At 37.2% G+C, this 15,104-nt stretch overlaps 1 protein-coding gene across 1 annotated transcript in view; it reads right to left on the reverse strand.

Moving 5' to 3' along the window:
- Ero1a (endoplasmic reticulum oxidoreductase 1 alpha) overlaps positions 1-15,104 on the reverse strand; it is a 50,566-nt gene that overhangs the window by 26,598 nt on the left and 8,864 nt on the right. Inside the window, exons 2-6 of the mRNA XM_004835530.3 lie at positions 10,243-10,362; positions 8,935-9,018; positions 2,561-2,599; positions 1,385-1,461; positions 1,226-1,299 (exon numbers count right to left, since the gene is read on the reverse strand). Coding sequence (XP_004835587.1) covers positions 1,226-1,299; positions 1,385-1,461; positions 2,561-2,599; positions 8,935-9,018; positions 10,243-10,362 — 394 coding nt within the window. The remainder of the gene's footprint in view (positions 1-1,225; positions 1,300-1,384; positions 1,462-2,560; positions 2,600-8,934; positions 9,019-10,242; positions 10,363-15,104) is intronic.

The following is a 15,104-nucleotide window of genomic DNA, read 5'->3' on the forward strand; positions in this document are numbered from 1 at the left end:
CCTTTTATGGGGATTGAAGGCTTCATCTTTTACTTGTAATTAAAATGATCTGCATCATTACAGTAATTTTTTAAAAGATCATTAATCCACTAACAAGGAGCCATAGAAAGATACTAAATTCAATTTGATTTAATTTTCTTTAGCCAATGAAAAGGCTAATATAATCAAACTTAGAAAAGATACAAGAAAAAGAGTGAGAGAATCCATAAATCTTGATCAAAGAGTTGTGATGGATGCTAAGACATTTAGATTGTAATAGCACCAGCACTATGGCTTGGCTTCAGATGTTCCAGGTAGGACTTCATGATTCAATATTCTCTTCTCCCAAAGCCACACTAACCATCATTAAGGAAAATTACCACAGTCCAACAGCAATCTAAGAAGAAGCAGTCTTTAGTAACCCTACATTTTAGCCACCTGTGCAAAATGTATGCATATATTACCAAAATTATGCACACAATGTACACAGAACTGCAAAACTTAAGAGGTGAATTTTACTTAAGAAATTGAGTTTCCTTCACAAATTGGGTTATGGTGGTAAAATATATGAAACAAAATTTACCAGTTCAAGCACATTTAAGTACACAATTAAGTGGCATTAAGTATATTCACAATACTGTATGACTATCACCTTGTTTCCAAACCTTTCCCACCACTGCAACCCAAAACTTTCTTAATTACTTGACAATAATACCCCCCCTCCCACACACACACACTCCTACAACTTCTGGTACATTTAATCTGTCTAACATTGTGTCTCTTATAAAGTTACCTATCTAGGTATTTCATAGAGGTGGGCTCATAAAATACGTGTCCTTTTGTGGCTGACGTTTCATTTAGCGTGTATTTATACTTCACCACGTAGTAGCAGGTGTCAGAGTTTCATTCCTTTTTATGGCTCAGTAGTATTCCACTGTAGGTATATACATACAGCACATTAGCTTATCTATCCGTCTGGTGAGGGACACTTGAGTTGTTTCTACCTTTTGAATACTGTGAATGAGACTGCAATGAACATGCGTTTATCTATATCTCAGTCTCCATTTTCAGTTCTTTTGTCTATATACCGAGGAATGGAACTGTTAGGTCACAGGATAATTCTAAGTTTAACTTTCTGAGGAACTAACTATTAAACTGTTAGAAACTAAGTTTTAAAATTAATTTTAATATAATTTTTTTCTTAAGTATAATTTTAAACCTAACACACTGTAAAAAAATGTCATACCATCAACTTCACAGAAGTTGTCTGAAGAGTCATCGTGCTTGGTCCACTGAAGCACAGCCTTCTGCGTTTCCTCACTTCAAACAAAGCAAACGGTGTTATTGTTGTTTCAGTTAACGTGTGACATGAAAGAAGCAAAGGACTGCTAAAAAAATACCACACCTCAGCGATTCATCCACTGCACCCAGCCGTTCAGCTTTCTCACATTCCTCAATGAGATTATTGGCTTCCTCAGAATACTAAAATGAAAAAGTAAATTGAACACCACTAATTATATTTTAAAACCTTTAAAAAGAACTTAGAAGGGCCGGGGATTTAGCTTAGTGGTTCTGCCACCTACCTCGAAAGCACAAGGTCCCAAGTTTGATCCCCAGTACCAAAAAATAATAATAATAATAATAATAATAATAATAAAAAGAACTTAGAAGAATATAGAATTTAGAAGTTATCACCATGGCTTCAAATTTTTAAAAGTTCTCACCTTCCTTCCTCTTGAAGCTGAAAAATAAGCTGAGGCTTTGCCTTTTGTCTTGGTTAAATACAATTTAGTATTACATTCACCAAACAAAGAATATAGTTCTGAAAAAATTTCTGAGGTATGAACACGTCATGGAGTGCATTATCCTGCTTTTCTATGACCTGAGTACTGGCACTGTCCTGCTTTCTAACCCCAGCAACACCACCACCAGAAGAGGCACCATGCTCATGTCTGATGTTATTGCAGAGGAGTCTGGGCATGAGGTGCATGAGAACTCTACTATCTTCACAATTTCCTATTAATCTAAAACTGTTACAAAATGCAAGGTTCATTTTAAAAAGGAGACAGAAGAGACACATAAACCAAATTCAATGTATGAAACATATCTGAATCCTATTTCCAAAAAAACTATTAAGGTATTTATGGAAGAGCCAGAGAAACAATCCCTGACCATGGGCATGTTCTTTTTCTTAAGTATCTTTAAAAGAAATTTTTAAAGTATCTTTTTGTATGTGAGTTGGGTAAAAAAAAAAAAAAAAAAAAAGATTTGAAATTTGCTTTAAAATAGTTGGAAAAATGAAATAGGAGGTACAGCTAAAGCAATTCTGGCCATAGAGTACCTGTTGGATAACAAGTACATATTTTTGGTGTTTTTCTTCTACTTTTACTTTTGATACTTTCTATAACAGAAAGTTAAAAAAAAACCAAACAAAAAGAATTAGAGCCACTGAATATAAATAGCTTTCAAGAGATATCATTGTAAAGGGAAACAGAGAAATAAAGTAGTATGTGGCAAGGGAAATGAATTTTTCAAGTTTTTTATTAATGTATAGGACACATCAGTAAGTATCCATACATACCTTGTAGCTCGCTGATTTAATTCCATCAGGAACTTCATCCTGGGAAAAAAATATTTTTAGTTGAAATTTATTATATCCTCTGAAAAAGTATTTTAAATTTAAAGTTCATGAAAAAAATTATTGAGGTTTAAAGATTTTTTTTTTTTTTGGTACCGGGGATCAAACTCGGGACCCAGTGCTTGCGAGGCGGGTGGAGAAACCACTGAGCTAAATCCCTGACCCTTGAAGATTTTTTTAAACTAAGAATAGACAATTTTAAATGATTTCTTAGAAATAAATAAAACTTAAAAAAACAGGGCTGGGGTTGTAGCTCAGTGGTAGGGTGTTTGCCTCAGATGCACAAGGTTACATCCTCCCTTTACCAAAAAAAACCCCTAATTAACTAACTAAGTACCATAAGTTAGTAAAAAAATAAAAACTCAAAAACAAACTATTCTGTTGCTGATCATCAATTACATCATGAAACGGTAAAAAACAGTTATTGTTGATGCTCAGACTGTCCCATATCTGGCCACTAGGCGATCCACTAAGTGCTAACTTAACTCCTCGCACGAGTGTCTGTCTGACATTACTTCAGTAGTCCTTAGTAGCATTTTGTTTTGTTTTCCGTGCTGACAAAATATTCTAGGTTCACCTCACGTATTTCTTGCTCCCCTCTTACAATCAACCATTTTTAAAGGAGCTCTAGTTCTTTCCAGAGGAAACTAGAACTGATTTTTGGTTGTGTGGGTCACTTAGTTAGTAACTACAGGAACTGTTGGTATCTGCCCACACTGAAAGAGATGCTGGGCAGACAGGGATGTATGCGAACTCTGTAAACTGAACAGTCCCATCCCCATGCTAGGGATATTCCCACAAGATCCCCACTTTATTACGTACCCTTCCAGACTTCCAACTAGATCGATGCAATTCTTTTTCAATGGCTGGACATTTTTATTTTGTTTTTTTGGTTTTGGTACTGGGGATTGAACTTGGGTCCTTGCGCTTGCGCAGCAGGCGGAGAAACCACTGAGCTAAATCCCTGGCCCAGGCTGGACATTTTTAGATGGTTACTAGTTTTGTCATATAATAAACAATGCCAGATTTATAGATTAATTTCAGAGGAACCGACATATTTGTAATACCCAGTGCTGCTTTACAGTCACCTTTGAACATCTGTCCAATTACTAAGTGAAATTCCCAGTAAAATAGGTAGGTCAAAGGGTCTGTGCCTTTTTAATTTTGTTGATGCATTTGCCAAGTTTATCTCCAAAAAGACTTAATCACCAGGGTGTTCATTTTTCATTCCCAGATGAACACTGAGTATTGTTAATCCATATTAGCCAACTAATAATGGAGGTGAAAGAATCTTATTTTGATAAGTTATATAAAGGGAATAAACGGGGTTTTAGAAAAGATTCCAGCCTTGAAAGGCAAACTGTCTAACTCACTCAAATTTTCTCTGGAATCAGAGTCCACATCAAGGGATATGGTTTTCAAAGTATCAAATGTAAGGAAGAGAACTTCAAATTTTATTATTTTTCGACCTCCTGCTGGGTCACAGGGTATATAACATGAACTAAAAAAGGAAATCAAAGTGCCAATCAAAAGGGAACTGGTCTTTCACCTTCCTTGTTCAGCCCAAAAAGGAACTGCCAAAGCAGCAACCGACCATCTGGGTAGAAAGTTAACTGTGGGTATTAAATTAAGGGAACTGTTTGTTCACTGTTTTAACTGTGATAATGGCACTGTGGTCAGGAAGTAATATCCTTTCTTTTAGATGCACACTGAAGGAAAAAACAGCGACATATCAAGATATCAGTAACACACAGTAACTGGGCATGGGGGCACACCCCTATAATCTCAGCACTTGGGAGGCTGAGGCAGAAGGGTCTCCCTAAGTTTGAAGCCAGCCTGGGCTACATAGTGAGTTCAGGGCCAGCCTGAACCACAAAGCAAGACTCTGTCTCAAAGACCAAAAACAAAACAACAACAAAACACACACACACACACACACACACACACACACACACACACAATACAAATGCTATGTATAAAAAGTGATTAAGCTAAAGTAAGCATTCCAAAGTACTTGAAATGATTTTTAATAACTCTTTGGTTTCAATACCCCCACCCATTTTGGAACTATCAGAACTAAGCAGGGCTTATCCCAAGAGGAATACTACTGGCCAGTCCCTCACCGTCACTGGGAGTGGAGTCCTGTAGTGTCCCTCCCCTTTACTCTCAGTGTGTACCCCTTAGCATACTCTGAAAGTGGAGCGGTGGGCTATTACATCTCTTAATGCTCAGTTAGTGTTTCTCTTCTCTACCGAACCACAAGTCAAGACAGGAGAGAGCTAAGCTTGTATGTCCAGGTCCTAGACTCTCACAAAATATTCATTATTGAGGGCCAGGGATTTAGCTCAGTGGCACTGTGCCTGCCTCACAAGCGCAAGGTCCTGAGTTTGATCCCCGGTACCAAAAAAAAGAGGGGGAGGGGAATATTCATTATTGAATCAAATTACATTCAAATGCTAACTGATACTACTTCACCAATCTCTTCTCCATCTCCTCATCTTCTGCTCTCACTCCCCACAGTACTGCCAGTTATCCTCCTAAAACTTCAGTGCCAAACTTATACATTTATAAACTAAGAATATTTTCAAGTAGAAAAACATCTTCCAACTATCTTATTAAAAAATGCAAAAAGCCTTCTCCCCATTATGGTATCAGCTCAAGAAAGAAAACAAGAGTACTGGCATGAAAAGTACTCAGCCCCAATTTTGTAGACACTGAGCTAACTAGATCCTGTCTCAGTTTCACGATTTTAATAAGTCATATAAATGATATTGGTAAATTCGAATTTCCCCAACTAAATTTTCCTGTTACTAAACTATAAGTGCAAGGACTTATTAAATGAATTACTGCAACTGAAAATAGTGCTTTAATGATATGCTCAGCCGTTAATAATTGTAACTGCCATGGTTTAGATCTTGAATGTCCCGAAGGCTCATGCATCAAAGGTCTGGCCCCAGGGAGGCACTACTGGGAGGTGGTGGCACCTTTCAAAGGGGGCTAGAGGGACATCCTTCATTCATGGGGGCATGCCCTTGAAGGGGACACTGTAACCTCAGGCCCTTCCACTTCCTCTTTTTGGCTTCCTGCCCATGAGGTGAGGGCTTCTGCTTTGCCACACGGTCATGCCACACGTTCCCACCATTTGCTACCTCTTCATAGGCCCAAAGCAATGCAGCCATCAATCACAGACCGGAAACACCAACACCAAGAGTCAAGATAAGCCTTTTATCTTGGTAAGTTGATTATACTAGGTATTCTGCTATAGAAATCTGAAGCAAACCAATATAGAAATATAAGGTGTTTCATTATTTAATTCTTAAATTTTCAGAGTTGTCTATGAAGATCAATATAACTAAAAATATGCTTCTCGTTCTCATAATAAAACATTCACAAATAATATTTTACATTGGCCTTAATTTCCACATGCTAGATATGTCTATGTAGCAATATTTACATGCATAAAAATAAACTGCTGAAAATCACAATACTACTTCACATCTGTTAGGATGGCCATCATCCAAAAATCAGAAAATAACAGTGTTGTCAAAGATGTAGAGAAATTGGAACTTTTGTGCACTGCTGATAGGAATGCAAAATGGCACTGTGGAAGACAGTCTGGTAATTTCTCAAAAATTAAACATAGCATTACCATATGATCCAGCAATTCCACTTCTAGTTATACCCCATAAAGATTGTGAGAGGCTCAAGATATAGCTTGGTTGGAAAGCATGTGCTCAACATACTCAAAAATCTAGGTTCAACCCCCCCAAAAATTGAAAATAGGAACATGAACAAACGTTTGTAGACCCATGTTCACAGATGTATGATTCTCAAGAGCCAAAAAGTAGAAATAACATGAAAGTCCCCCAACAGATGAATGGATAACAAAATTTAGTAAAGACATAGAGTGCAGTATTATAATTCAGCCTTTATTCTATTTACTAAAATAGAATAAAATTCTGATTCGTGCCACTACATGCATCAAGAAATAAAACCAGATGCAAAAGGACAAATATCATATGATTCCCATTACAGGAGGTGCCTAGTATAATCAAATATATAGAAAAAGAATGGAATTTGCCAAGGACTGGGAGGAGGGGGAATTGGGGAATTAGTGTCTAAGTGGCATGGTTTCAACTGGAAAGAATGAAAACATTTTGGAGATGGGTGATGGTAATTATACAGTATGAATGTACTTAATGCCACTGAATTGCACACTTAAATAGTTAGAATGGTTAAATATATATATATTTCTTGGCCAAGAAAGAACCCATATAAAATAAAAAATTACACTTTGTTATTACTGCTGGGAATTATATCCAGGCCTCATGCATGCTAGGCAAGCACTCTACTACTGAGGGCCATCCCTAGCCCTATATACCTTTAATGAGAAAAAACTGCTTCATTTGAAAGAATTAAAAAACTGTTCTTCTATTTTGAAGAAAAATACTTCAAATTTTAGCACTCTAAAAATCCCTAGGTAAAATCAGGTGTTTTGTCCACTCCCAACCTCTACCCCAGAAAACCCAAGGAAATAATGGAAGGTACTCATATATATACACATAACTTCATTCAAGAAAGACATAAGAAGAAAAACAAATATCAAGGCAAAAGAACTATTAATCCCTCTAATAAATCAGAGTATTATTAAGCACAAAATTATAGTTCTATTATTATGAAGGCAGTATAATTCAAAATAGGCTTATAGTTGTAAGTCTAGGTTTGTAATATGTAAATATTGAATGACATATTTAAACTAAGGATTGAATTATTATTTGGTTATATTGGCTCCCTTTAAAAAGTTGTAATGAATCAGAGGGCCAGAGATGTAGCTCAACAGCCCTGCACCTTCCTGGCAAGTGTAAGGTCCTGAGTTCAATTTCTGCTACTGGAAAAAGCAAACAAACAAAAACTTGTAATGAACCAGCCATGGTGAACACATCTTTCATCCCAGTACTGGGGAGGCTGAGGTAAGAGGATCACAGGTTTGAACCCAGCCTGGACAACTTTGCAAGACCTTGTCTCAAAACAAAAAATTAAGGGGCCAGGGTTTTAGCTCAGTGGTTCCACCACCTGCCTCACAAGCGCAAGGTCCCAAGTTCGATCCCTGGTACCAAAAACTTTTTAAAAATAAAAATAAATAGGGCCAGGGATTTAGCTCAGTGGTTTCGCCACCTGCTGCGCAAGTGCAAGGACCCAAGTTCGATCCCCGGTAACCCCCCCGCCAAAATAAAATAAATAAATAAATAAAATTAAAAATTAGGGAAATTCTGTGTTCTCCCAGTCAGAATGGCTATCATCAAGAATTTTAAAAAAACAATAAATGCTGGCAAGGATACAGAGAAAAAGGAACACTCTCGGTTGAGAATGTAAATTAGTACAGCCACTATGGAAATCAATATGGAAGTTCCTTAGAAAACTAAAACTAGAACTACCATTTGATCCAGCCACACCAATCCTGGGTATATATCCAAAGGAATTAAAGTCAGTGTGCCATACGGATAACTCATATTCAGATTTACTGCAGCACAATATACCATAGCCAAGACATGGAACCAGCCTGGGTGCTTACCAACAGATGGGTAGATAAAGTGTGTGTGTGTGTGTGTGTGTGTGTGTGTGTGTGTGTGTGTGTGTGTGTGTGTATGCAGTATTCAGCCATAAAAAAAAACAAAAATTTTATCATTTACAGAAAAAGGGATGGATGTGGTGAATATCTTTTTTTTTTTTTTGAACTCAGGTCCTTGCGCTTGTGCAGCAGGTGGCGAAACCACTGAGCTAAATCCCTGGCCTGACTTGGTGAATATCTTGTTGAGTGATACAATAAGCCTGGCTCAGAAAGGCAAATATTGCACGTTCTCTCTAATATGAAGAACCTAAAAAAGACAACAGAAAGTAGGAGGGAGACCATTATTAGGCAAGAAGGGAAGATTAGAGAGAGGAAAGGGGTATAAGAACAAGTGATGGGGTATGAATATGATCAAAATACATTCTACACATTGAACCCCCAAAATGTGAAACTGGGGAGAAAGGGGAAAGGAGGTGATGGAGGAAGAAATGATTGATGCATGTTACGTCCATGTACGAATCTGACAAAATGAAACCCATTAATCTGTATAACCAATTATGCACTAATAAAAAATGTGGGAAGAATTTTTTAATTAAGAAGGAATTGCACATATGATTAATTAATTTACAACAAGGCTGGGGATATAGCTCAGTGCAAAGGCCCTGGGTTTGATCCCCCGTACCACCAAAACACCCCAGTTGATATGGGTGAAAAAAGATAATAATTCTTAAATTTACTCAGCTCTTACAGATTGGCAAGGTTTGACAGCACAGTCCCTTATTCCGCACTGGCTGATATCATTCCAGAAAGGACATGGCCTCTTCAGGTTGACCTATAAAAAACAGAGAAAAGTTATAAAAATAATAAACACTTTTGGGTTTTTTGTTTGGTACCAGGGATCGAACTCGGGACCTTGTGCTTGCAAGGGAGCTGGTGGCACCACTGAGCTAAGTCCCAGGCCCTTACTTTTGTTTTTTGAGACAGGGTTTTAAGGTTTTGTTTTTTTGAGACAGGCTGGCCCTGAACTCACTGTATAGCTCAAGATGGCCTCGAACTACCAATCCTCCTATGTCAGCCTCCTGAGTCGTGGGATTATAGAACGTGCTTCCTCATGCCTGGCTAAAAGTCATAAAAATAAGAATCCCAAGGTTGGGGCTGGGGATTTAGCTCAGTGGTTCTGCCACCTGCCTCACAAGCAGAAGGACCTGAGTTCGATCCCCAGTACCAAGAAAAAAGAATTCCAAAGTTATAACTGATAGTTGCTGAATTATGATGCTATAATCTGGTTATGTGCTGCAATTATGCTACTTCTTCCTATTGTCAAGTTTCACTGATTGTACTGTGTAACTGTGTAGCTGGTATGGGTAAATCGGTAGATTCTGTTAGAAAGATACACACTGCCTCTAAACAGACCCTGAACCAGGTAAGTAGGAGCCCAAGTTACCCACATCATCACTGCTCAATTTGCATTTTTTAAGGCAAGAAACAGCTAACAGAGTCCAGTTAGGAATTGTAAACTCAGAATACAAATATTTCAATAGTCAGGTTTTCTAAACTTTTCCAGTAGTCACCTCAAGATAAAATACAAGTGACTTGTCAAAATAACATAGGTCAGAGTAAATCATGCTTCTTTTAAAATTTATTTCAATTAATTTGAGCTAATCTGATATGAGAAAATTATGAACTATATTGATTATAATATAATAGTTTCTATTCTAATTTCAATTTAGCCAGCTAGATTCTAACTGCAGAGTCCAATACTGTTACTGAAATTAAATGTGCCCAATGTGTGGTTTCAGAAACAAATGGTTCATTCTCATGAAGAGAATTTTCCTAATAAAGCCTCTATCGATTATAAATAATAACCACAATTTTGAAGCTTAGTAATTCTTAAGAAAATATAATTTTCCATTTGAAGAATTCATATACAAAATATAAAATTTTAAATACCTTATAATGGGCCGGGGATTTAGCTCAGTGGCACTGCACCTGCCTCGCAAGTGCAAAGTCCTGAGTTTGATCCCTGATATCAAAAAATAAAAACAGAATAAAATACCTTATAATATCTAAAGTAATCACTTTCAAGAAGTTTTTGTAGTCTTGGAAAAAGTTTGTAGTTATTAAATCTATCGATGGTTTCAACATCACAGGTACAATCGTCCAAATAACCAGTAACCTGTTGCAAAGAAAAGGAAATATTAAATTAAAATGTCCTAGGTGCTTTTTCCTCACGTGATTATTATAAAAAGCCTCCTATTTGACCAACATTATCCTCCCTCCCCCTCATAACCTCCTAAGACGAGGCTTGACAATAATCTGATACTCCTACTGCTCTTTTACGATATCCCTAGAAGAATGTGAAACATTATTTTTTCTTTCTTTCTTTTGGAGTCAGGGTCTCATTAAGTTGCCCAGGCTGGCCTTGGACTTGCAACCCTCCAGCATTAGCCTCCCAAGTAGCTGGGATTACAAGTGTACACCACCGCATCCGGCCAGCAGATACTGTCACAGGGTGTGCTGAGCTCACCCCCCCCCACACACGCACATGCACACAGACACACACATACATACACAATAACCCTTCCACCCAGGCCCCATTGGCCTGACCAAAGGCAGGCAGTGACACTAGGAGGGACAGCTGTATCTTGCGAAGGCTGGACCAACAAACAAGGAAACTCATATTCCATCATGTGAGGTGACAAGTACAGGAGACAACTGGCAGAGAGAGGAAAGATTTTAAACAATAAGCAAAGATGCAGAGATAAGAGACAGAGAGCAGATGCTATTTGGATTTCCTTGGGTTCTCCAGCTCCCACTTCTCATTTTCCTGAAGCCCAGCTGCATTTCCATCCTTGGTTTTCCCGATCCTATGTTCTTCCATCTGTTTTTTCAGTCTTTCCTTATTATTTTATTTTCCAGAGAATGTGTAGGTCAGAGACAAGCTTGGTGATAAAAAGAAGTGATACTGAATTTAAAAAAGAAACAATAATTTATTATAAGGACGTAACAAGTCCCAAATATTGAGCCATAACATTATTTTACAGGTTTAGGATGGTCCTTAAAGTTACTCATCATTGTAGAGAATAATACTAATTTAGTCATAAAGGTGCATTACCCTTTAGAATATATTGATGAATTATTAATTTTGAGTTTTAGTATATTACACAATGAGAACAGGAAAAAATATCACAAAGATAAAGTAGTGAATTAATATTTATTGAGTGTTTATAAAAAAGCATCAAAATTTTCAACATCAACTGTTTCTTTGGTGTACACAGTCTATAAAAGAACACCACAAATAAATTCTTATATGAACTACAATGGAAATAACAATAGCACTTTGTGAAAAAATAACCTTTACTTCAATTATCACACCTAAGGCAGTCTGCACACATGATAACAGCACGTTCTATACACACCTATCGTTTACACTGACAGCACATGTGTTGTTTTCCTGGCCTTTTGGTAGGACATACTTGACATCTCACTGGTCTTGCTGGTTTGTCAGGAGTTTCTTATTGTATTATACAGTGTGTAGTTAACAGGAACACAAAACATCAATAAAGTATTAAATTCTTAATATGTATTGTCCATTTAGAACAGACAGCAACATTTTCACATCAGCTGTTTACTTGCTTACAAAACTTAAAAGATAACATCAGAAATAAATTCCTATATGAACTACAATGAAAATACCAACAGAGCCTACAAATAAGCTTTGCTTCAATTGTCACACCCAAGGTAGTCTTCACACTTGACAACTGCATGCTGCAGGCACTCATCCTGCTTACACTGACAGCACATTTGCTTAGCTTTCTCTTCTTGTGGCAGTCTTATCACCTCTCTTCTCTTCCTGTTTTGCCAGGAGCTTCCTACTATATTGTACAACATGCACTTAGCAGGGAAATAAGATATCAATAAAATAAAATATCAAATATGTAACCAGTGCTTAGAATAAACATCAACATTTTCACATCAGCTGTTTACTTGCTTACAAAACCTAAGAGATAACATGAGAAATAAAAACCTATTGTGAACTACAATATAAACACAAACAGCAGTCCACCACAGAAATAATCTTTGCTTCAACTGTCACTTGCAAGGCAGTTTTCACACATGACAACTGCATGTTCCATACATAAGTATCACTTATCCTGACAGCACATATGTTTTGTTTTCCTGTCCTTTCTTGTAGGACATATAGTTGCCATTTTTGGTTTTCCTGTTGTTGTAGGAGGTCTTTATGATGCTGTCCCTGCCTGTTCCCGTCAGCTCACCAGTGTGCTCCATAATTTTTTTGTGTCGTTCTCCTGGGCAGAAACATTTTGTTTTTCCTCTGCTGTAAACGATCTTTTGTAAGTTCCAGTCCCAAACCTCTAAGAAAATTTCTCTGTGATATTTTGCACTTGTTATTTTCTTTATAAGCTATCAAACTATTTATGCCACACATGTTTAGGATCAGGTAAAACACAATCACTGGTCAATTCTTTGTGTTTCAAGTGACTTCATAACTGCTGTGTAACTCATCAACATCATCTACTCCGCTTTTAGTTTTGTTGTAGAAAGTTTCCATCCCAGGCTTTCGTTTTTGTCAAGGTTTCCCTATCAATATTTCCATCGTGGTGTAATATTGACATCAGCACTTTGTTTTTCTTTGCCATATGAGGCCAATGCAAATCTTCCTGAAATCCAAAGATTGTACTATACAATTCTGTTTTGAAATCACAACATTTCATTTGGAATTTCTGCTTTGTTCCTGCATACAGTTCCTGCGATGGACAACTTATGCTCTATTAGCAAATGTAACACTGATTGGAAACTGGTAAACCAACTGTCAAATGTCACATTCTGATTAGTCTGGGAGATGGGAGCAACAAGTCTGTTCACAACATCATTTGGTTTATTACTCTACGAATAAGTACTTGATGGCTGAGTTCCAAGATAAATGTCTGAATTGAAAGCATAGTAAGTCTTCCCATCTACAAGGGCATAAATTTTTATGCCATATTTTGACCCATCACTTTTCCATAAGTCTTTTACATTCCTGCAATTACTATGAGAAATCCCTAACTATAGCAGATCTATGAACAATTTCAGTTCAGCTAGTGAAGTGTCATTATAAATGCATTTTTAAATATGGCTATTGGGCCAGGGACTTAGCTCAGTGGTTCCAGCACCTGCCTCGCAAGTGCAAGGTCCTGAGTTCGATCCCCGGTACCAAAAAAAGTAAATAAATAAAAATAAATAAATAAATATGGCTATTGGTACATACAGAACGTTTCACTTGCATTTCAGCGTTTGTGTATTTCACAGCATCCTGTAGCATTTTATCTGTTACACAATTTCCAACTTTGAATGGCAGTGCTGGCATTCTGTCCAATACATTTAATCCCTCCCAAGAACCTCACTATATTTTTGGACCTCGTTCAAACATTAGATCCTTCCATTTGGTTAATCATTTTGCAGCATTTCAACTAGTCAAATATGCACTCATGTTGCTATTTTCTTTGTCATCTGAATCAAGGAGGTCTGCATTCCCTGTGTCTGTATCAGTGATTCTTGCTTCATTTCACTGTCACAGGAATTTTGGCTCACATGGCCAATGTCAAAGTCGTTGTCGCCTGTCGTGTTGAAGCATCCTCATCATCATCATCTGCCCATACCACACTTGTTATGAAAACATGTATTTTACCACAATGAATCATCTTCATCATCCAAGCATGAGGAATCTGATGATTCACTTTTGACAAAACACGCAAATCTGGTTTTTCATGTGCCACTGTACTGAACTGGGCTACTTCTACCAAAAAAATCAAAAGAAAAAAATTTTTTAACAAATTCTGGAGTGGTGTGGGTCTATGAGACCCTCTGTGATGCTTGGGAAAACATACACAAAACCAGTTAGAGCATAACATGGGTAAAAATCCCATTGTGCCTTTCTTTTTTTTTTGATATTGGGGATCGAACTCGGGTCCTTGCACTTGCACAGGAGGCGGTGAAACCACTGAGCTAAATCCCCGGCCCCCATTGTGCCACTTTTGCATACATGTACACACCTTGCTGTTCATCATACCAAGTGGGTAAACACACAGATTGCTTCCTGTATCCCTCAGGGAAAGGTACTGAGACACAGCTGGCTACTATTACCCTAAAGTACAAATTTACAGTAGAAAAGTAAGGGATGGGGCTGATGGACCCAGTGTCATGCTCAGCAGGTTAGCAACAGTGAGATAACAAATTAACCACAAAACAAATCCTAATTTTCAAGTGCTTTACACCGATGTCTTCAATCCTGTTTGGAAGATCAAACCATTAAATGTACTATGCTAGGATACAATAGGAAGTTTATTTGTTTTGTTTTGTTTTTTGTGGTACTGGGGAGGAACTCATGACCTTGCAGGAGGCAGGCTCAGCACCACTGACCTAAATCCCTGCCTAACTGGAAGTTATTTTATAATCAATGTTATCAGTTGTGAAACTAAAATTATCTCATGTTTATTTGGGGCAAAACAAACACCTATTACAAGTAATGAAACACTACTTTAAGTAACAAATACATAATGATTCCCCAAAAACATACAAATTAAAAACAACAAACAATCCCAGCATGCTACAGAAAAAAGATCCTTCAGAGTACTTTGTCTGAATATCTGTGCTATAAACTGTATCAGAGTATACTTTAGGGAATTTGGCTACAAAAACAATTTTAAAATCTACTTGAAGTGAAGCAAATAAACAACTGGATGAAAATGGCCCCCCCCCCGAATATGTAAAATCCTACATTACCTTTAAATTTAAGAACATTGCAAAACAATATTGGAAATTTTTCACCTCTGAAGTAAGAATATTTTAGATAACAGCCATATTCAAGAGCTAAGGCTTTTGTTTTGTTTTTTGGTACCGGGGATCAAACTCGGG

The sequence above is a fragment of the Heterocephalus glaber genome, unplaced genomic scaffold (genome assembly GCF_053883595.1).
Source record: "Heterocephalus glaber isolate CG9 unplaced genomic scaffold, H.glaber_assembly_v1.0 deba00000901, whole genome shotgun sequence".
Lineage (NCBI taxonomy): Eukaryota > Metazoa > Chordata > Mammalia > Rodentia > Bathyergidae > Heterocephalus > Heterocephalus glaber.